This window comes from Saimiri boliviensis, chromosome 8, assembly GCF_048565385.1.
Source record: "Saimiri boliviensis isolate mSaiBol1 chromosome 8, mSaiBol1.pri, whole genome shotgun sequence".
Lineage (NCBI taxonomy): Eukaryota > Metazoa > Chordata > Mammalia > Primates > Cebidae > Saimiri > Saimiri boliviensis.
Window position 1 is genome coordinate 104,942,761 of NC_133456.1, and position 22,885 is coordinate 104,965,645.

The following is a 22,885-nucleotide window of genomic DNA, read 5'->3' on the forward strand; positions in this document are numbered from 1 at the left end:
TCTTAAGTAGGTAAAAAGACAAAGCTCTTCTGAAAAATGTCATCATTCAAATTGTCTCACATTTAATGCATATACATTAGAGAAGAAAGTGTAACTTTAATAATGAACGACTCATTCTTAAAGGTGAGAAATGGAAGTAACAGCAATTCACCATTACTGGGCAAGTACTGTGGAACTCTGCTGCCAAACCCTGTCTTCTCTCAAAATAATGAACTGTACCTACGATTTAAGAGTGACAGTGTCATTTCCAATCATGGATATGAAATCATCTGGACCTCATCACCCTCTGGTAAGATATTTGCACTTTGTGCAGGAAAGCAGTGTATGTGAGAAAAATATAAGGCATTTAATAGAAAAAGGCAAAGTAACCTTATATTTTTAGCTACCCATGTACCTGATTAATTTAAGAACAGACATTTTGAACAATGAAAGTACAGATTACTTTTTTTTTTTTTTTTGAGATGGAGTCTCAGTCTGTTGCCTCAGCTGGAGTGCAGTGGTGCAATCTCAGCTCACTGCAACCTCTGCTTCCCGAGTTCAAGTGATTCTCCCACCTCAGCCTCCAAGTAGCTGAGATTACAGGCATGTGACATCATGCTCAGCTACCTTCTGTATTTGCAGTAGAGATGCAGTTTCCCCATGTTGGCCAGGCTGATCTCAAACCCCTGACCTCAGATGATCCACCCATGTCAGCCTCCCAAAATGCTAGGATTACATGCATGAGCCACTAAGCCCATCCAGATTACATTACATTCTATATTTACTCATTATTTCTGTTTATAAAAGAATATACATTCATATATGAAGCATATATAAGACATAAAAATTTAAAAATTCCTTCATAAATTTATATTTGTTAGGCTTTTGACTTTTGGTTTGATCATCAAAGAAGTTCTTTGAGAATTTAAAGAAAAATATTTACCGAAAATCCAGTTTGTGAACACATTCTGGCATTGTGAACACATTCTGGCATATATGTGAGTAGTTGTGCTTCTCGCAGGCCCTGGCATTTCTTGGCAGTCTGGAGATAAATTGCTTTTTTAAGGTAGTATCTTCCCACATTTTTCGTTGGCAATTTATCAAACAGCTGAAGAAGGTTTAAGTCATGTCAATGCATTTAATGCAAGAGAGGAGGAATATCTTTATGAAATGTCCGGAAATGCCAAAATACCTTTAAAACAAGAAAGATAAACAGAACTTACTTAAATATCCTAAGAAAAGCATTCCATTAAGACAGTCGTGGGTTATGGAATCTTGGCACCCAAAGGAAGCTTAAAGATGACCTCCAAGGCTCAAATTTTATCAAGAGGAAATAAAACACAAAGGTTGGGCTGGGCACAGTGGCTCACGCCTATAATCCCTGGGAGGCCAAGGCAGGTGGATCATCTGAGGTCAGTAGTTCTAGACCAGCCTGGCCCACCCACACGGTAAAATCCCGTCTCCACTAAAAATACAAAAATTAACTGAATGTGGTGGCGCATGCCTGTAATCCCAGCTTCTCAGGAGGCTGAGACAGGAGAATCACTTGAATCTGGGAGACAGAGGCTGTAGTGAGCCGAGATCACACCACTACACTCCAGCCTGGGCGACAGAGCAAGACTCCATCTAAAAAAAAAAAAAAAAACCCACCAAGATTAATGAGTTGCCCAAAATGTTCTGCTAGTCTGAGGTGGAGGTGGGACCTGACCTCGGGGGTCAGAAGCCCAGCCAGGTGCTCTGTAACTATGCTGGCCAGCTTCTTCCTATCCAGGAGGTAATCTGGATCTCCACAGATATGTCATGTAAATCATGACAGCCTTTGTATACAGATGAACACATTGAAGAAATTAACACCAAAACTTGAAGCATTCGACCTTAAGTATGTCAGTTATCAGCCTGATAAAGTCACTTTTATAATGAAGACATTCTTGCCATCTCCTACAATAACACATTCCCTCTTGGTTTAGCGCTAAATTTTTTTTACTTCTAATTTTACTTCACTCACTTCATCATCATCAACTAGGGGCACGCAGAGAGCTCTACACCATCGAGAGCACACAGATGACAACCTGATTTTCTCTCAGTTATCAAGTTTTCCCCCCTATTCTGCTCTCCACTCCCCTTTTTTGGGGGGGCGGGGGGATGGAGTCTCATTCTGTTGCCCAGGCTAGAGTGCAATGGTGCAATCTTGCCTCACTGCAACCTCTGCCTCCCAGATTCAAGCGATTCTCCTGCCTCAGCCTCCTGAGTAGCTGGGATTACAGGTGCATGCGAGCACGCCCGGCTAATTTTGGTATTTTTAGTAGAGATGGGGTTTCACCATGTTGGTGAGGCTGGGCTCGAATTCTTGACCTCTTGATCCGCCTGCCTCTACCTCCTAAAGTGCTGGGATTACAGGCATGAGTCATCGTGCCCAACCAACTCCCAATTTTCAAAGAGTACAGTCCTGAAGGAAGTTGTCCCTGGGCTGTGAGATGCAGGCAGAGGCATGTGTGTTGAGGATGGAAGAGGTGGAGGTGGCCATGGGAAGAGGGTGGAAGGAAGGAGAAAGGGTGTGGCTGAAAGAAGAGGAACAAAAAGAGGGGCTTCTGCCTCCTTTATTCTTGCAGTCTGAATACCTTAAGAAAATAAAGTCTTACTGCCTAGCAAGCCAGACTGGATGGCTTATAGGCTGTGGAATCAAACTCCCTGCCCTGTTTGCCTTGCAGGATGTGGTGGAACTCTTTATGGAGACAGAGGCTCCTTCACCAGCCCCGGCTATCCAGGAACGTACCCAAACAACACACACTGTGAGTGGGCCCTCGTGGCTCCTGCTGGAAGGCTTGTCACCGTCAACTTTTACTTCATCAGCATTGATGATCCAGGAGACTGCGTCCAGAACTATCTCACACTCCACGATGGGCCCAACGCCAGCTCTCCGTCCTCTGGACCATACTGCGGAGGCGTGAGTAAAAACATTATATATTCCCATGTTACTTTCAGATAAAGAGAGTCACTTAGTGTAGCCTTTTTTTTTTTTTTTCCCCTTGAGACAGAGTCTTGCTCTTGTAGCCCAGGCTGGAGTGCAGTGGTGTGATCTCGGCCCACTGCAACCTCTGCCTCCCAGGTTCAAGCGATTCTCCTGCCTCAGCCTCCTGAGTAGCTGGGACTACAGGTGCCTGCCACCATGCCTGGCTAATTTTTGTACTTTTTAGTAGAGACGGGGTTTCACCATGTTGGCCAGGCTGGTTGTGGAACTCCTGACCTCAGGTGATTTGCCTGCCTCGGCCTCCCAAAGTGCTGGGATTACAGGTGTGAGCCACCCTGCCCGGCCTCCTGCCGACTTTCACATGCAGAATAGGAAGCACAGCCTTTAACAAATCGAGTTTTCCGACTTGCCTTTCTATTCTGGGAGATCAGTGCCATCTGGTGGACATTGCATTAAATTACTATTAATAGTTGACCAAAGTCAGCTCTGTGTCAGAATCACCTGTGGAGTTACTTACATTAGACTTCCGTTTCCCACCGAAACCCACTGAATCAGGATTTCCCAGGGAGGAGCCACATCATGCTGTTTTTTAAAAGCTCCCACTGTGATGCCAGTGCTCCGCCTAGGGTTGAATAACCATATTTATTTTGGCATAAATATAGAAAATTTGGATACCTGCCTCTCTTCTATATACTTCTTACTGAAAGTTTCAGGAATTCTTTGAAGAAATGGTGACTGATAGTGGCATTTGTTTATGTAAAGCTCTGATGTCTTCCCTAAACAACTCAGAATCTGACAATGATTCAACATTGCAGGCATGATCCTCTCATTTTATGTGCAAGTAGATACTTAAAGAGAGTAAGGGCTCACACCTGTAATCCCAACACTTTGGGATACAAAAATTAGCCGGCATAGTCGCACATGCCTGTAATCCCAGCTGCTCCGGAGGCTGAGGCAGGAGAATCGCTTGAGCCTGGAAGGCAGAGGGTGCAGTGAGCCGAGATGCGCCACTGCACTCCAGCCTGGGCAACAGAACCAGACTCCATCTCAAAAACCAAGAGAGTAAGTAAGCGAAAAGTGGCTGCTGGCAAGCAGGTATCTGTTTCTAATTTTTCTGCTCTTTAATCACTTAAGGCTATGTAATCAAACTAGACAGAGAACTGTATCAGCTGGAAATCTAGATGGTTTTTAAAATATAACTATTTATAAAACTGATAAATGCTATTTTCAGAAGTATCAGAAAATAGACTTTTTCTAAAACCCCGGCCATTCTCATATATTCTTAACACCTCTCTTTGAACATATGTGCACATACGTGTATATTTTTTACTATTTGATGGTGTTTTTTCCACTTACCAATATATCATTAATATCTTATATCAATAAAACACTGGTGCATCATAATGTTTGGAGAGTGTTCCACTGCATGAGTACAGCCTAATTTATTTAACGAAACCCCTCTAGGTAGACGTTTAGATCTCTTGAACTTTTCCCAACTACAGAGAACACTTAATAAACCTTTTGGTAGTGATGTGTTTATACAAAGAGTTACATTACTTGGTGAGAAATGATCACAGGACCAGCAGACACTGTATCTCAGTGATGCACAGAAGGCCCACAGAGAGAGACCCCAGTAAATGTGCAACACATCAGATTTAGAAGCTAACCAGCTCTTAGACACTTGAATTGAAATTTACAAACATTTCAAAAGGGAGGAAAAGAGACAATTTTAACAATACCATGACTTTATATTGGTAGGCTGTGTGTGTGTCTGTGTGTGTGTGTGTGTCTGTGTGCGCATGGCTTTCAGTGGCTTGCAAACATACAACCCTATTTGATCCCCACAGTGACAATCCCATAAGGTGGAAAGAACAAGTATATCCTGGACTTTGCTGATAAAAGAAAACCGAGTCACTAAGAAAAATGACTGCCATTTAATTCTATGCCACGTTAAGTTGAAATCTATAGCAAGATACATCAATTTTTTTACCTGTTGGTGTTGACAGTATTTTCCCAGTGGATATAATTTTATGTGTAATTGTTTTTTGATTTCTTTAACCCTTTATAAATGTTAAACATAAATGAAAAAATGTAAAACATAAGCATAAAACATAAAGTCAATTTACATACAGAGGAAGCTCTTATTTTGTTAATATTTAGATACTTAAAACTTTTTGTAAGCTTTTTTACATTCTACATACCTATTTACATGCATATTTACATACATACAAAAGTTGAACTCTATACTTGTTAACAAAAGTATACAACTTTTATATGTATACTCAAGTATACAACTCAACTTTTGCATGTAAATATGTATGTAAAATGTAAACATGTAATATTCATATACATACAATACAGACATACAATTTACATACAGAGGTGGCTCCTTATTTTGCTAATATACAGACTATCCCCTGATTCGGGGCTATTTTAGGTTATGGTAAATTCCATTGTTCACAGCTACAGAATATGAACATCTAGCACACGAAAGAATAACGGGGAACACGAGGAGAGTCAAAGGAGATCCCGAAACGTCCGCTGACTGTACGTGCTAGTTCGTAAATGTAAAAGAAGGCGTTGAAATTTGGAAGCAGATTAAATGGAAGGAAAAAGTAGATGTGCATAGGAATAAAAATGTTGTACATACCTTGATATGTCTCTTACAGAAAAAATCCAGTGAGTGTCTTGGAAAGAAGTCTGTGTTTTGATGACGTTGGGGTAGGGCTGAGGCAGGAAAGCCCAGTAATGTTTCAATGTCATGAAAGCAGAGCTTTTTGCCTGTTTTGCTTATTTTTTTAATAGCCCTAGTATTAAAAAAACAATACCTGCATGTGGCAGTGCCTTGATCAATGTTTGCCAAATGAATGAACAGAAAGTGAGAGAAAACGGGCACCCATCTATCCCCGCAGCACGCACAGAGACATCGACTGTTCCACAGAAGTATTTGAAAATAAATCCCAAGGGGGAAACGATAAACATTGAAGATGAAAACAGCATATTTTACTTCCTATGATCATTTTAATTACATGTTCCTTTCAAAAAAAAAAATAAATTCGCAGTAAGAACTTGAATAAAAAGTTCAAGTTTTTTGAGATAAAATTTATTTTATTGAGATAAAATTTACATGCCATAAAATTCACCTCCTGAAAGTACACAATTCAGTGGTTTTTAATAGATTCTCAGAGTTGTGTGGCCCTTATCAGCACAGCCAATTTTGGGACACTTTCATTACCCCCCAAAAGCAAAGCTGTACCCGTTAGCAGTCCTTCCTTATTTTCCCTTAACTCCCCACACCCAGAAATATTTCTTTGTAAAGCATTTGCATTCATTCTTTGCAAGGTTACTTCAAGAAATATAGGCAGGTTCACCGTAAATTCTAAAAAGTTTCTATATGGGGTACTTTGTTATTAGGCTAACATTTCTAGAAAAACGTTCACATATGTGAAATGTATAATTTGATACTTTTTTTTTTTTTTTCAATTTTAGGACACCAGCATAGCTCCCTTCGTGGCTTCCTCAAATCAGGTCTTCATCATATTTCATGCTGATTACGCACGGCATCCATCTGCATTCCGATTAACTTGGGACAGCTAAGTGGGTAACAACTCAGGTTCATTCAGCATTTTCCCTCTGCAGCATGCTGGACAGGACTCTGCCATTTTATACACCACCCCACCTATGCCACGGAGAATAAGCTGAACTTTTATGGTTTTCACCAAACCATGGCTAGACTCAGTATTTGTAGGCTAGGCGCAGTGGCTCATGCCTGTAATCTCAGCAGTTTGGGAGGCTGAGGCGGGTGGATCACCTGAGGTCAAGAGTTTGAGACTAGCCTGGCCAACATGGCGAAACCCTGTCTCTACTAAAAATATAAGAATTAGCTGGGCTTGGTGGTGGGAGCCTGTAATCTCAGCTATTCAACAGGCTGAGGCAGGAGAATTGGTTGAACCCGAGAGGCAGAGGTTGGAGTGAGCCGAGATCACACCACTGCACTCTAGCCTGGGTGACAGAGTGAGATTCTATCTCAAAAAAAAAAAAAAAAAAAATCAACATTTGTAGGTTTTCTTGAACATAGAATATAGCTTCTTGAGTGTGCATTTCATTCTAATATTTCAAGCTGAAATTTAAAGAAACTTTGAAAAACTTGGAAATGATTATGGCATATGTGATGTACATTTTTAAAAGTTAATAATAATAGCCAGGGGCAGTGGCTCACACCTGTAATCCCAGCAATTTGGGAGGTCATAGCGGGAGGATTGCTTGAACCTAAGAGTTTGAGACCAGCCTGGGCAACAAAGTGAGACGTAAGTTCTACAAAAAAATCAAAAAATTAGCTGGGCATGGTGGCATGCACCTGTGGTTCCAGCTACACAGGAGGCTGAAGCAGGAGGATCACCTGAGCCCAGTAGCTAAAGGCTGCAGTGAAACCCTGTGAACCACTGTACTTCAGCCTGGGCAACAGACTGAGACCCTGTCTCAAAAATGACAACAAGAACAACAAGAGTTAATGATAATATAGAAGAATAAATTTCATGTGAATGTTCAATTAGGGATAATAAACGTTATTGAATTGTACACATTTATGCTGCATTCGTTTTTGACTTATTAAAACTCTGTCTTCCACTATGGGGCATATGTAAATTTTCTAGTTTAATTTTTACATTTTGGCAAAAAAATTTAACATATATAGATGAGTCTTCCAGAGCATCAATTCTAGAGCCAAGCTGCCTGAGTTTGAATTTTAGCTTCACTAGTTAAGTGTTTACTTAATCTCTTTGTGCTCAGTTTCTTTATTTGTTTAAGGGGATTATTTTATCTGTGTTACAGGGTTGCAGTAATTAAGTATATATGTGCGAAGATGCAGAATAATACCTGGTACATATTAAGTAATCAGTAAGTGGTAGCTTCTATGTCCATTAGTAGTAGTATGACTCACCTTCATACCATACAGATGCACCTGCTTTTCCCACACTCCTCCAAAGCCAGGCCCTATGTTTACCTCTTACCATGCCCCTATGTCAATCTCAGCTTCTCCCAAGACCTTGTGTTGACTACAGAGAAATCTGCTGTAACCTCTGAATTCTCTATTTCCCTCCCATTTGTCTCAAACTTCTGTTTTTCCTGGCCATGCTGAAGCTCTTCTTTATCCCCAGGACCCTGTGCTCTCCTGGTTATCTGAGTATTCTCCACTCCCTTGTAGAATGGTGGCCCTTTTCATACAGCTCCACTCGGCAGTGCCCTAGAAGGAACTCAGTGTGGGGCCTCCAACCCCACATTTCCCTGCTATACTGCCCTCGTAGAGGTTCTCTGGGAGGATTCTGCCCCTGCAGAAGGCTTCTTCCTGGAAACTAGGCTTTTCCATACCGCCTCTGAAATCTACACAGAGCCTGCCAAGAATCTACCACTCTCATACTCTGTGTGCCCGCAGGTTTAACACTATGTGGGAGCTGCCAAGGCTTATGGCTTTCATTCTCCAGAGTGGCAGACCGAGTTGTACCTGGGCCCCTTTGAGCCACACCTGGAGATGGAGTGACCAGGATGTGGGGAGCAGTGTCTTGAGGCTGTACAGGGAAGCAGGGCTCTGGACTTGGCCCATGAAATCATTCTTTCCTCCTAGACCTCCGGGCCTGTGATGGGAGGGGTTTCAGCAAAGGTTTCTGCAATGCCGTTGAGGCCTTTTCTCCATTATCTTGGATATTAGCACTTTACTCCCTTTTAGTTATGGAAATATCTCTAGTAAGTGTATAATCCACAGCCTGCTTGAATTCCTCTCCTGAAAAGTTTTTTTTTTTTTTTCTCTGCCATATGGCCAGGCTATAAAATTTTACACTCCACTTTCCTTTTTAATGTAAGTTCCAACTTGAAGTAACCTCTTGGCTCCTACATCTGAGCACGTGCTATTAGAAGCAGCCAGGCCAAATCATGAACACTCTGCTGCTTGGAATTTTTTTCCACCAGATACCCCAGGTTGCCACTTTCAAGTTCAAACTTCCACAGATTCCTAGGGCAGGAACAGAATGCAGCCAAGCTCTTTGCTAACGCATAATATGTGTCACCTTTGCTCCACCTCCCACTAAGTTCCTCATTATCATCCAAGACCTGGCAGCCTGGACTCCATTATCCCTATCACTATGAGAATTTTGGTCACAACTTTAAAGTGGCCTCTAAGAAGTTCCCCATTTCTCCTCATCTTTCTGTCTTCTGAGTCCTTCAAACTCTTCCAACCTCTACCCATTGCCTTGTTCCAAAGTCAGTTCCACATCTGCAGATACTTTTATAACACAACCCCATTCCTGGTACCAATTTTCTGTGTTCTTCATTTTTGCATTGCTATAAAGAGATACCTGAAACTGGATAATTTATAAAGAGAAGAGGTTTAATCTGCTCACAGTTCTCTAGGCTTTATAGGAAACATGGTGCTTGGCTTCTGGGGAGGCCTCCGGAAGCTTAGAATCATGAAAGATGGTGAAGGGGAGATAGGCAAATGACGTGGTGAAAGCGGGAGCAAGACAGTGAGAGTAGGGGGCAGATGCCACACACTTTTAAGTGATCAGATCTCATGTGAACTGAGAGCGAGAGGCCCAAGCCATTCATGAGGGATCCACCCCCAAGATCTAAACACTTTCCACCAGGCCCACCTCCAACATTGGGTATTACAGCTCAACATGAGATCTGGGCAAGCACAAATATCCAAACTATATTATGTATTTATTCTCAAGAGTACAGAGTTTCCATAAGCACCACCGCCTATTCCTTAACACAATGTGTTAAGTTACAAATAAACAATATTGTTTGCAATTTAACAAGAAGTAGAAAGTTCAATAGCACATCCTTATCTTCAATGCTGCCAGACATGTAACTAAGGTAATTATTAGCTTCCTTTTCATAAGAAAATCCAATACTTTTATAAAGTTTTTCACTGCTTCTCAAAAAGCAGAAGACTTTACAAAGGAGATTTGCTTTACGTTAATTAGGCAAAATCAAGGGTTATTAAGAACATGAGACCAAGTGAATGAAAGAAGCTGTGGAATGTATTACTTCATCTTATTCTAATACCCAACTTGCAGAGAAATTATTTTTGGACAGAGTATGGAGCCACGTAAATAAAATATTCTCACCTTAAACATTCAGCTACTCAGGAGGCTGAAGCAGGAGAATCACTTGAACCCAGGAGGCAGAGGTTTCAGTGAGCTGACGTTGCGCCACGCACTCCAGCCTGGGTGAGAGTGAAACTCCATCTGAAAAAAAATGAATTCCTGCTCCCTTTTTGTGTTATAGATAGATATATCAACTTTATAGATGACATTTCTATTGGAAAGGACAGTGAATGCAATGAATAACAACAAATCCAAGGGGTCTTGATAAGCTACAGCAATGGGCCACTTGTAACAGACAAAATGTGACAGCTTTGAGATCTTCCACTTTTATGTAAAAAATGAATTGCAAAGGTACAGAATACAGGGAAAGTTTAACAATGACATGAAATGACAGTACTTTTCTGAAAGCAAGATTAACATGATATCGCTGTCAAAAAAAAAAATTGACGCTTTGATCATGGATTGCGTCATTAGAGTAACAGTATCATTTCCACTCAGAAGGGCATGCTTTTCTAGGAGGCATATTGGAATATCGGGGAGGTGTGTACATGAAATTGAGGAAAGCATAGTCAATGCTATTATGTAATTTGAAAATTAAAAATACAGAAAAAAGAGACAAAATGAAGCTTTACAAAATCTTCCACGCTAGGCATCCAGGAAGTAAACACTGATTTTTTTAGTGGGTCAGGGAATGGTCAGATTTGGGAGAATGCCATTTTCATGTATAGCAAAAGGGAAGTAGTTATAATCAGTTTTGAGTAATTCAACTGGAAGGAAAAACAATATTATTATTGTAATAAATAACATTATTATACAACAATGTTACCCACAGATTGTGTTAGCTCCAGGCTTCAACAATATGTCTGTACTGAATAAAAGCAAGCAGCAGACTGGGCCCAGTGGCTCACGCCTGTAATCCTAGCACTTTGGGAGGCTGAAGTGGGCAGATCACAAGGTCACAAGTTCAAGACCAACCTGATCAACATAGTGAAATCCCACCTCTACTAAAAATACAAAAAAAATGTAGCTGGGCTTGGTGTTGGGTGCCTGAAATCTCAGCTCCTCAGAGGCTAAGGCAGGAGAATCGCTTGAACGTGGGAGGTGCAAGTTGCAGTGAGCTGAGATTGTCCCACTGCACTCAAGCCTGGGTCTCAGTGCAAGACTGTGTCTCAAAAAAAAAAAAAAAAAAAAAAAAAAAGCAAGCAGCTTTAGCTGTTTGGGGCTGCTCTCTTCTTTGGCCTCTAGTGTCAGGCAGCCCCCTGGCTGCTCTCACACTGCATACCTGTGTCTGAGTACTCCTTTCCCGTTGCTGGGCTAGGGTCTGCAGACGGACTCAGCATTGGGACTCTCGATTTCAGGCGTTATATGGATGTGGGGCTGGCAGGTGCAGTGTGCGGAGCTAAAAACAAAGTAATCGAGTTGCGTTAGTTGGCACTCACAATCCACCATTTCTCTTCACCAGCAAAGGTAGCCTGGCAATGACCTGCAGGCAGAACGCTGGATTCTTGCCGCTAAAGAAATCCAACAATTAGCCCAGGGACCTAGGAGGAAAACAAGATACAAACAAGGAAGGAAAGAAACCACTGCAGCTATCTAGAAAAATCAGTTTAGATCTTCACACCTGAATTCAAAAGAACAACCAAGAATCAATCACCAGAGAGAGGAAGAATCTTTCTTTTTTAGGGGAAAGACTAGATACACACACATAAAAATGGACCCTTGAAGAAACATAATTTAGTGAACTGAAGAGAGGTTTAAGAACTATTATCCTCAGTGATACTTAAGAAGGGAGTATATTCATGAAACAAATTCAGGGTGTTATTACAGAGAAACAAGAGTTGGGCTGTAGTCCCACAGGGCTGGTGTCCTCATAGGAAGAGGAAGATACACCAAGAGTGTGACTGCACAGAAAAAATGCCCTGGGAGGACACCAAGGAGACAGTCATCCACAAGCCAAGGGGAGAGTCCACAGGATAAATCAACTCTGCTAGCACCTTGATCTTGAACTTCCAGAATTGTGAGAAATTTCTGTCGTTTAAGCCATCCAGTCTGTGGTATATTATTATGCCAGCCCTAGCCGACTAACACAGGTACTACTGTCTTCAGCCTACATAGTCAAGATTCACTATTAGAAACTGATGGAACAAGGCTGGGCATGGTGGCTCATTCCTGTAATCCCAGCACTTTAGGATGCTGAGGGCAGATCACCTGAGGTCAGGAGTTTGAGATCAGCCTGGCCAACATGGTGAAACCCTATCTCTACTAAAATACTAAAAATTAGCCGAGTTTGGTGGCACGTGCCTGGGGTCCCAGCTACTTGGGAGGCTGAGGCAGGGGAATCACTTGAACCAGGGTAGTGGAGGCTGCAGTAAGCTGAGACAGCATCACTGCACTCCAGCCTGGCAAGACAGCAAGACTTCGTCACAATGACAACAAAAAACAAATTGATGGAATAAGAAAAATTCTGATTTTTTTTAAAGCACTTTTGCTTTAAAAGATATAATGATTCAAGAAATAAATGTATTAGGAGATTACCAACTAATACATATAGATGAAATCAGTGGATGCTAAAACTAGTGGGTAAAAATTAGATAAGGAATGGGACATAACCAAGTAGCACCTACTCCCAAGCATCATTTTTAATCATAAAGAAAAAAATAGTAACTTCATGGTGAAGAAATCTAGCAGATACCACCTTACTCAAGTGAACATCACCAATACTGGGGGAAACCAATGTCATCTGTACCTTGATATGCACAGGAAAAGACACGTCGCTTTAGTGGTGTTTCTTAAAAAAATCATATCCTGAAAGCGAACATCAGACAAACTCGCTTTAAAGGATATTCCACACAATACCTGGTCTGTACTCTTCAATAATGTCTAGTTCAATAAATATAAAAGCCAAGGAACGGCTCTAGATCAAAGAAGACTAATGCAGAAATAACCTTTTCATCTGGAATGTTTAAGCAAAAAAACCAATTTATGAGTGCACATCTTTTTTTATACAACTGGTTCAGAGTTATGATTATATTATTTTACCACATTTAAGGCTTTGATCCCTACTACAATCTACAATATATAAATGCATTATGTGTGGTATCCGTCCATCATCAATGTAGGTGACAAAGGAGAAAAGTGCCTGCTGCCAATCTATTCCACAGCATGTAACTGTCTTTCAGAACAGGTTTCTTGGTGAGAGAAGCACAGGATATTGCTGGATGTCTGAGACTGGGTCAGGAAATAGGTTTGCTAGAATTCAAAATTTGATTGCTTCTGGAAGAGCCAGCGGGAGATTCCTGGAAACTGGAACATCGTGTTTCACAAATGTGAAAGTCACAACTGGGAAAGACACATCGCTTCAGTGGTGTTTTCAAATGACTTAAAATGGTAGGGTTTTACTTGTAGCTTCTAGCCCTGAGGGTAGTTCTCGTTCCTCAAGAGCAAAAGGGTCAGGGGTAAAAGCCAGCCTTAGAAACCAACAAGATGTTAAAAACGATTGGAGGAGCTCTTAATAGGGCGGGAGGCTGCGTGACCCACAAGATCCCTCAGAGACACAATATGGAGACCGGACTCAGGGTAGTAACTTCTGTGGAGTGGAGCTGCAATTACAGAAGCGGAACATTTGTAGGCAATTTACTTCCAGCTTCAGCAACACCCACCCTCAGTCACCACCCTCCCTTACGCACTCGAGCCAAAAACCTACTCGCTTCCGCCCACATCCCTGTGGGCCGCGACCCACCAACTGAGCATGCGCCAGACCCAGCGCGCACGTACCAACTTCGACCCAATCAGAGTCCCAAGCCGCGACGCGGACGCCACGGAATTTAACCAACCTCGGCGTGGGGCGGGGTCTCGAAGCCGAATAACAAACGTGATTGGCCATCCTCCTCCACATACTTTTAAGGGTGGAGCCTGGCCCGGGAGCCACGTCTAGCTAGCTGTTCTCCTAATTTGGGTAGGGTCGGGCGTGGAGCTGGTAGCGGCGCGGTGTGCGCCTGCGCAGGGCGCGGAGACAGGGCGGGTTCGCTGTTGGGTGCCGGTGTGGCCGGGAGTTGGGGCATTTCCCGCGGCCGGCGTGCGTCGTGCCGAAGCCTGTGGTTGCACGCGCACCCTCGTAGGGGCTGCTCTCCGCGGTGAGTGTGTGCGGCGTTGCACTTGGGGTTGCTTCTCTTTGCGTGGCCGGAGCGGGGCTGGATGCTTCCCACTCCCCTGCCCCGCCCCATCCTCCTCCCGCACCCGGACCAGCCCGGGGGACGCCCTCGGCCGCCCACCCTCTCCACCCTGGGGAGGCCCCAGAGTGGCAGCGAAGGCCTCTTTCCTTTCCGCCCCTGCCCTTGCTGCCGTCACCCACGTGCTTTGTTGTTGTCGTTTGCTGCAGACCATGTCCAAGTCTCTGAAGAAGTTGGTGGAGGAGAGCCGGGAGAAGAACCAGCCCGAAGTGGACATGAGCGACCGGGGCATCTCCAACATGCTGGATGTCAACGGCCTGTGTGAGTTCTCGGGCAGGAGCCTCCCGTGGATGAGCTGCAAGGGTTTCTAAGTTTGCCAAGTCACTGTTGGTCCTGCTGTGAGCGATAATAATGGTTTAGACCCCAGCCCCAGCTTGTTAAGCATCACTTGTCAGGGGCTTCGCGCAGAGCGTTTGCAGGTGTATTTGTTCCTTTCCACCTGGAAAGCGATCCTGAGAGTCCACGATGAGAATTACGCGGACAGCTGTGCCTCGTCGGTTGTCTCTGCATTATGGCATTGGAGTGGATTTTCCACAGTTTGTTTAATAGCCACTTTATTTTTTAATTGAGAATTAATTTTGAGTCTTTCCGTCTCCTAATACAGCCTTTGTCCATGAACAGATGACACACAAGAGTTCCATGATTAATAAGCATTCTTGTCCCTGGAGCATTTTAAGCATTTCTTGAATCTTTACTTTCTTTTAGAGTGTTTATTCTCCTAACTTGGCTCAGGCTTTTGTTACCTCCTCATGCTGTGGTGAAATCCTCCTAATTTGCCCTGTTACCTTCAGTTTCACTGTGCAGTTTAATCACTGGATCACTTTCAGTGTTACTTTCGTGTAAACTGCCACCCCGCCGGTCTATGGTATTATCCCCTCCCTTAAAATCAGGGATTGCAAATTCACATGCCTTCAAGTGAGGGCAGTCATGAAGTCCATGATATGTATGCCACCTGAAGGGGCCAGCTGCTGCACCTGCTTCTCAGACACGTGTCACCATAGGAATGTTGGCCCAGTGTGCTAGATTATTTTCTTAAAGGAGCCAAGATTCTATACTTCTAGATTTTTATTTTTTAGTTTTTGAGACAGAGTCTCCCTCTGTGGTGTGATCTCAGCTCACTGCAACCTGTGCCTCCCAGGTTCAAGCAGTTCTCCTGCCTCAGTCTCCGAAGTAGCGGGGATTACAGGCACGTGCCACCATACCTGGCTACTTTTTTGTATTTTTAGTAGAGACAGGGTTTTGCCATTTTGGCCAGGCTGGTCTCAAACTCCTGACTGCTGGAACTCCTTGTGATCCACCCGCCTTGGCCTCCCAAAGTGCTGGGATTATAGGCATGAGCCACTGCGCCTGGCCTGATTCTATATTTTTATATGAAATTTGCCAATTTTTAGATGTTGGCTACTAATTTCGACATTTGAAAAACCTGTGATGAGTGAAATAAAGCACTTCTTCAGGCTGACATGGCTTTGGTTTAAACTCTCTCCACATTTCTCCAGGTTTGTTGGGGTGGTGTACAAGGCCTTTCTGAATCTGATCACAACCTCATCTTTCCATGCAGTTGGCATTCCAGCCATTTGGAACCTATTGCCCTTCCTGGACCAGAGCCTACTCCAGGTGTCCCCAAACTTTTTACACAGGGGACCAGTTCACTGTCCCTCAGACCGTTGGAGGGCCGCCACATATTGTGCTCCTCTCACTGACCACCAATGAAAGAGGTGCCCCTTCCTGAAGTGCGGCCGGGGGCCGGATAAATGGCCTCAGGGGGCCGCAGGCGGCCTGCGGGCTGTAGTTTGGGGACGCCTGGCCTACTTGTTCAGCTCTTGGTGCCTTTACGAATTCTGTTTTCTCTCTTTCACTCTTTTGCACCTGAAATCCTTTTACTTCTGAGAGTCTGGTAGACATCACCACCTGTGTAAAACCTTCTCCGTTTGCACCAGGCTAACATAGCCACTCCCTCTTCTGTGAAGGTGGATATGTGCCTTGCTTTGTGACTCCTGTTACATAGGATTGTGATGATTTTTTTTCTTTTGAGACATTCTAGCTTTGTCACCAGGCTGGAATGCAGTGGTGTGATCCTGGATCACTGCAATCTCTGCCTCCTGGGTTCAAGCAATTCTCCTACCTCAGCCTCCTGAGTAGCTGGGACTACAGGTGTGCACCACCACACCCAGCTAGTTTTTGTATTTTTTTTTTTTTTTTTTTTTTTGAGATGGAGGAGTTTCGCTCTTGTTACCCAGGCTGGAGTGCAATGGCGCGATCTCGGCTCAGCGCAACCTCCGCCTCCTGGGTTCAGGCAATTCTCCTGCCTCAGCCTCCTGAGTAGCTGGGATTACAGGCACGCGCCGCCATGCCCAGCTAATTTTTTTGTATTTTTAGTAGAGATGGGGTTTTACCATGTTGACCAGGATGGTCTCGATCTCTTGACTTCGTGATCCACCCGCCTCAGCCTCCCAAAGTGCTGGGATTACAGGCTTGAGCCACCGCGCCCGGCTTAGTTTTTGTATTTTTAGTAGAGACAGGGTTTCACCATGTTGGCTAGGATGGTCTCTATCTCTTGACCTTGTGATATGCCCGCCTTGGCCTCCAAAAGTGAGTCACTGGGCCTGGCCATGATTTTTTTTTTTATTCTAGAAGTCTTTCTTCTCCACTGGGACATTGGGAAGACAAAAGCTGTGCAATATTCATGTTTTTATATTGTGCCTGGAGCACAGTAGATGTTCAGAAATAGTTGAGGCATGAAGAAACTGAAAGAATATGGGTTAGGCCCATGAATGTGTGAGATCAGGTCCAGGCTGTGACAAGTGAGAAGAAGGGAGGTGCTGAGGAGACCCTGAAAGGTGACGGATACCCAGCTAGGCATGGAGAGAACAGCAGAGTCAGGTTTACTGGGAATCCATGGTTCTGACGGGGACAGAGATCGGAGTTGATGCTATTGCTACGTCTTGGCAGAAGGAAAAGGGAGGAAACGTAGATGATTTGCGTTTTGTAGCCTTAGTGAAAATATGTGCCATTCAACTTCGTTTGTGTACTATTTAGCCTCTCAGCCTTGGTGTGTGTTGGTCTCTTGCATTCCGTAAGGGTCCTTGCTGTCAGCAACAGAGCAGTTCCTTCCTCTGGAACTGAGGATCTGGGTGTGCCCCTTGCTGCCCCTGTCTGTCTCTGCCACGATCATGGTCATTACTGGGGGCACTGTTGATAGGAGGAGAAAGAAGCGGTTGCCTGGCACAGTGCGGCTCTTGGCCCCACGGCTTTGCTCCCTCCAGCACCCGCTTGCACGTGTGAGGAGAAGAGAGGCTACTTTCAGCAGAGGAGCTTTATCCCCTTAGGCTTTTGAAGAGACTTCATGTAATATTTACAAATGGGGCGAGTGGCTTAGCTATTTCGGTTCAGCTCCGTTATCTCTTTGAAGCCTTGGCTTTTATTAAGGAAGAAAAGATAGCCACTTGCTTCCTGAAAAAACACGTTTCCGGTATAACCTTGGGAGGTGAAAAGCGAGATCATTCAGACATTTTCCGAAAGAATAACGAGGAATAACAGTACTTTGGGGAAGTTGGTGGGAGTGAATTTGGAGATTCCCAGGTTCCACCTTCTCGGGCTTCTGTAGCGTTGACCCAAGGCTGCTGTCTGCAAACTCCCTGACCGCGGGACTGCTTGGAGGCTACAGAGTTCCAGAATCCTCTTCGGAGCCCCCACCAGGACTCAGTTCTCAGGAGTGCATACACAGTGCCACCGTGCTTAATGTGTGCAAGTAGTAAAATATTTCACATGGCTACATTAGTATAAGTGTAAGAATTTTTGTTTTCTGCAAACAGGGTCTTGCTGTGACACCCAGGCTGGAGTGCAGTGGTGCCATCACGGCTCACTGCAGCCTCGACCTCCCAGGCTCAAGTGATCCTCCCACCTCAGCCTCCCGAGTAGCTGGGACTAGAGGTACACACCACCATGCCTAGCTAATGTTCCCCGCCCCCCCTCCCCCGCATAGAGATGGGGTATTCCTACACTGCCCAGGCTGGCCTCAATCTCCTGGGCTCGGGGAGTCCTCCCATCTTGGCCTCCCAAAGTGCTGGCGTTACAGATGTGAGCCACCACACCCAACCTCCATGTTCTTTTACTGACAAAATTTTAGCTGTAACCAGAAAGTTTCATATATTAGTGTCCAGAATAATCCCGAGGAACAGTTAACTTGCACGTACAGAGAATGGTTTTCTTGCATCTCAAGCCTTCCCTTCATTATTCTTACTTTGTCATTTCTGAAAAGCTGAGAATTAAGCTTTGAAGATAACAGTAAGGTTTTGTACTACTAAGCATATGAGATGCCCGTCTTTCTGATTAGGAGAGTTGTATCTTACAACGCAGCACTTCCTTAGAGACAGCAAATTACCTTTGAAAGGTGTTTTGAGGAGTTTAGGTACCAAGAGCTTTCTGTGGGGAAATTTCTTTGCCTGGAGACAGATAACAGGCCTGTTCTACAGTTTTCTAGTAGCCCAGCAGATTCTAGAAATGCTCAGTTCTGAACTTGAGAGACAGAGGGGTACAGAGCCTATGAGGGGAACTTGGATTTGGATAGATGTGGGTTCAAATTCTGCTACTTAGTACTGTGTAACCTGAGAGAAGCTACTTAACCTCTCTGAGCCTCAAGTTCCTTATCAAATGGTACCCTAAGTAACCATTTCATAGGATTGGTTTAATGGTTCCCCTTAAATGCAATAACACATTTTAAATGTTAGTAACTAGTTAGTGTTAGATGCAGTAACACACATTAAATGTTAACTATTAATGTGACTATCCAGCTATAGGCCCCTAATGTGAATATCCAGCTGTAGGCCCCTATGCCTCAGACATACCCAGTTCCAGCATAGTCAGTGGCTTGAACCAAGAATTTCGCTTGTATAATTAGACTGGATAGGGCATTTGTATCAGGTGTTGGAATTTTTTCTGTGGCTTATTAGAACCTGTAGTGTTTGGCCCTTTTGCCTAGGGTTCTAATTGATTTAGATAGCTGTTTATTTACAATTTATCCTAATTTATTTTCCGTCATTTTGTTTTAACCTGGCTTGCAGTTTGCACACACATTCTCCTTAAAGCTTCCAAAAAGACAAGTAGAGCAAGACTCCATCTCTACAAAAGATTAAAAAATCAGTTGAGGGTGGTATGCAAGCCTGTGGTCCCAGCTGTCAGGAGGATTGCTTAAGGCCAGGAGTTTGAGTCTGCAGTGAGCTGTGATCGTGTCACTGGGTGACAGGTGACAGACAGAATAAGACCTTGTCTTTAAAAAAACAAAAACAAAAAACTGCCAGGCATAATCGTAATGCTGCTTTTATTCTTTTTATTAAAGAGGTTTCACTGTGGAAACTCAAGCAGCAGCTGCCTTCAGCTGGTTGATAAAGTTGATTTTTTTTTTTTTGAAGTGCCCTGTAATCAGCTTCCATTTCCATAGAGACAGAATCCCAGCTGAAGCCAGCGGAACTTCCTTTTCATTTCTCTACTGTTTTTCTTTTTCTTTTTTGAGACAGTCTCACTCTGCTGCCCAAACTAGAGTGCAGTGGTGCAATCTCTGCTCATTGCAACCTTCGCCTCCCAGGTTCAAGCAATTCTTCTGCCTCAGCCTCCTGAGTAGCTGGAATTACAGGCATGCGCCACCACACCTGGCTAATTTTTGTATTTTTAGTAGAGATGGGATTTCACCATATTGGCCAGGACAGTCTTGATCCACCCACCTTGGCCTCCCAAAGGGTTGGGATTATAGGCATGGGCCACTGTGCCTGGCCTCATTTGTCTTATTTATTTCCTGATTTTTTAATCTCTTTGGTTTTATTGCCCTCTCTGGGTGGTCAAGCATTTATCTTTTTTTCTTCCAGGTTAGACTAAAGTATTTTTCAGATAAAGCTTTAAAAAGAAAACAACCTGCTTTCAAGGGAATGGTCTTTCTAAAGGACCAGGCAAAATAATAAACAAATACGATCTTGGGTTATCTGGAAGAGCTATGTCAGAAGCCTTGTTAAACCTGGAACACGGGCTATCCGTATAGACCTTCTTTGGGGAAAGATAAAACAGCTGGGGGGAATCTCTAATTTTAGCTATAATCCTTATTCACACTGTTTATGGTTTTTTGTTTGTTTTGAGATGGAGTCTTGCTCTGTCGGCCAGGCTGCACGATCTCAGCTCACCATAGCCTCCATCTCTTGCGTTCAAGCAGTTCTCCTGCCTCGGCCTCCTGAGTAGCTGGGATTACCGGCATGTGCCATCTTGCCCAGCTAACTTTTGTATTTTTAGTAGAGACGGGGTTTCACCATGTTGGCAAGGTGGTCTTGAAGTCCTGATCTCAACTGATCTGCCCGCCTCAGTCTCAGAACTCCTGACCGCAAGTGATCTGCCCGCCTCGGCCTCCCAAAGTGCTGGGATTCCAGGTGTGAGTCACCATGTCCTGCCTCACAGTCATTTATGTTTTCACTCCTCCAAGTTGTGTGTATGTGCCCACTTTTGTGTTTTTAAACATGCTGCATCTTGGCCTGGGAAGCCCTTTTCCCGTTTCTCTAGCTAGCCCTTGCCCTCTTGCCAGGGCTTGTAGAAAGAAGGAAGGACTTATCTATTCACACGACTACATTGCATGTCACCTCCTCCAGGAAGCCCCTCGAGTATACTCAGTTTTGACCCACCATCCCATCCAACCTAGCTGAAGTGTCTCTCTGCTTGGCGTCGTGCTTGGGAAAAGTTTACTGAAGCAAGAATGTTACTGCTTTTAGTTAAGAAGCTCAGGTTAGCTGAGATAGAAAGTGTAGCTCTGGAGAGAGAGCATGTACTCTGTCTCCTTCCTGCAGGCTTCTCTGCGGTTTTTGGAGGGAAGCAGTTTCCAGCTATCAGGAGCAAGATGGAACTGACAGCTTCTATTTTTGATTGGAGGATAAGGTTAAAACTGGAAATGTTTCATTGAAACAAAAGTTATAACCCCTTTGGTATAACTAAACCAGTAATGACGTTTGACTGTTTTTCAGTCTGTCACATACTGGCCCCCAGTGGCCACGGTAGCTTTTTTGTAAGCGTCTTTTGTGTGTGTTACTAGCTGTGTAACCTTGGACAAATTGCTTTACATCTCTGTGCCTCAGGTGCCTCATCTATAAAATGGGAATAATAAGAGCACCTCAGAGGGCCCTTGTGGGTTGTTACCTAGAAGGGCCTCGTGCACCACCTGGTATCTATAACTCTTAATAATGCGGGCTATTATTAATATAGTCACGCCTCACTTGGTGGGATCTGTTATGAGAAATGCATGATAAGATTTTGTCACTAAGGCTTTTAGGCTACAAACTTGCACGGCATGGGACTGTACAGAATACCATAGGGAATTGTAACACAGTGGTGAGTATTGTGTCTTTACGTATAGAAAAGTGCAGTAAAAATACAGAACATTATTGTAGTCTCATGGGACCACCAACATATTTGTGGTCCTTGTTGGATTGTTTTTTGGGACAAGGTCTCACTGTGCTGTCCAGGCTGGACTACAGTGGCGTGATCTCACCTTACTGTAGCCTCTCGGCTTCCTGGGTTCAAGTGATCTTCCCACCTCAGCCTCCCAAGTAACTTATACTATGGGCACATGCTACCACTCCTGGCTGATTTTTGTAATTTTCATAGGATGTTTTTGCCGTGTCTCCCAGACTAGTCTTGAACGCCTGGACTCAAGCAATCTGCCTGCCCGAGCCTCCCAGGTGGTCCATTGTAGAGTGAAATGTCATTAAGTGGTGCATGACCTTTTTTTTTTTTTTTTTTTCTTGAGATGGAGTCTCGCTCTGGCTCTGTCGCCAGGCTAGAGTGCAGTGGCACAATCTTGGCTCACTGCAACCTCCGCCTCCCAGTTCCAAGCAATTCTCCTGCCTCGGCCTCCCGAGTAGCTGAGAATACAGGTGGCTGCCACCACGCCCAGCTAATTTTTGTATTTTTAGTAGCGATGGGGATTCACCATGTTGGCCAGGATTGTCTTGATCTCTTGACCTGGTGATCTGCCCACCTTGGCCTCCCAAAGTGCTGGGATTACAGGCGTGAGCCGCCACGCCCAGTTGGTGCATGACTATTTTAAAAACTGGTTTATCTGTGATGGTATAACAAATGCAAAACAGTATCTCTTTATTTCTTGGAAATCTGGGTGATGGTGCTTCTCATTAGCCTTTGCCCACGTGTCTCATGGTCTCATTGTACCAGCACACCTGCTGCCCGTTTCCTCACCTGGGCCCAGTGTGCTGGGGTCAGGAGGAACAGCAGTGGCCATACACTGGTGAGTTCGGAGCTGTGGCCAGCACAGACAGTGGCTGGGGAACAGCAGCAGGGTTTTCATTGAGGTGGTACTTGTGGCCGAGGCTGTGTTGAAAATGACAGACATGCCTTGAAAACTGGATATTTTCCCCCCACTAATAAATAAAATACTAGATGTCCTGCAGTAACTGTTTATTGAATGTATGTTTTATGCTAGGCATTATGCAAGCAGAGTCCATTTGGGAGTTTGTATTGAATTTTATTATTTCTATTCCTTTTAAGGTTTTTATTTTTTGAGACACAGTCTCACTCTGTTGCCCATGCTGGAGTGCAGTGGTGTGATCTCGGTTCACTGCAACTTC

General features: G+C 44.0%; 2 protein-coding genes across 4 annotated transcripts in view; both read left to right on the top strand.

The window, feature by feature from the left end:
- Positions 1–7,017, top strand: part of CUBN (cubilin) — a 288,396-nt gene extending 281,379 nt beyond the window's left edge. For both annotated transcript variants that reach the window (XM_003930638.4, XM_074404977.1), the window contains 3 exons: positions 124–289; positions 2,688–2,923; positions 6,437–7,017. In XM_003930638.4, the coding sequence (XP_003930687.3) occupies positions 124–289; positions 2,688–2,923; positions 6,437–6,544 (510 nt within the window). In that variant the 3' untranslated portion in view covers positions 6,545–7,017. The remainder of the gene's footprint in view (positions 1–123; positions 290–2,687; positions 2,924–6,436) is intronic.
- A 7,073-nt stretch (positions 7,018–14,090) lies between these two features.
- The window catches only part of RSU1 (Ras suppressor protein 1), a 225,916-nt gene continuing 217,121 nt past the window's right edge, over positions 14,091–22,885 (top strand). For both annotated transcript variants that reach the window (XM_039478766.2, XM_074404987.1), the window contains exons 1-2: positions 14,091–14,180; positions 14,426–14,537. In XM_039478766.2, coding sequence (XP_039334700.1) covers positions 14,429–14,537 — 109 coding nt within the window. In that variant the 5' untranslated portion in view covers positions 14,091–14,180; positions 14,426–14,428. The remainder of the gene's footprint in view (positions 14,181–14,425; positions 14,538–22,885) is intronic.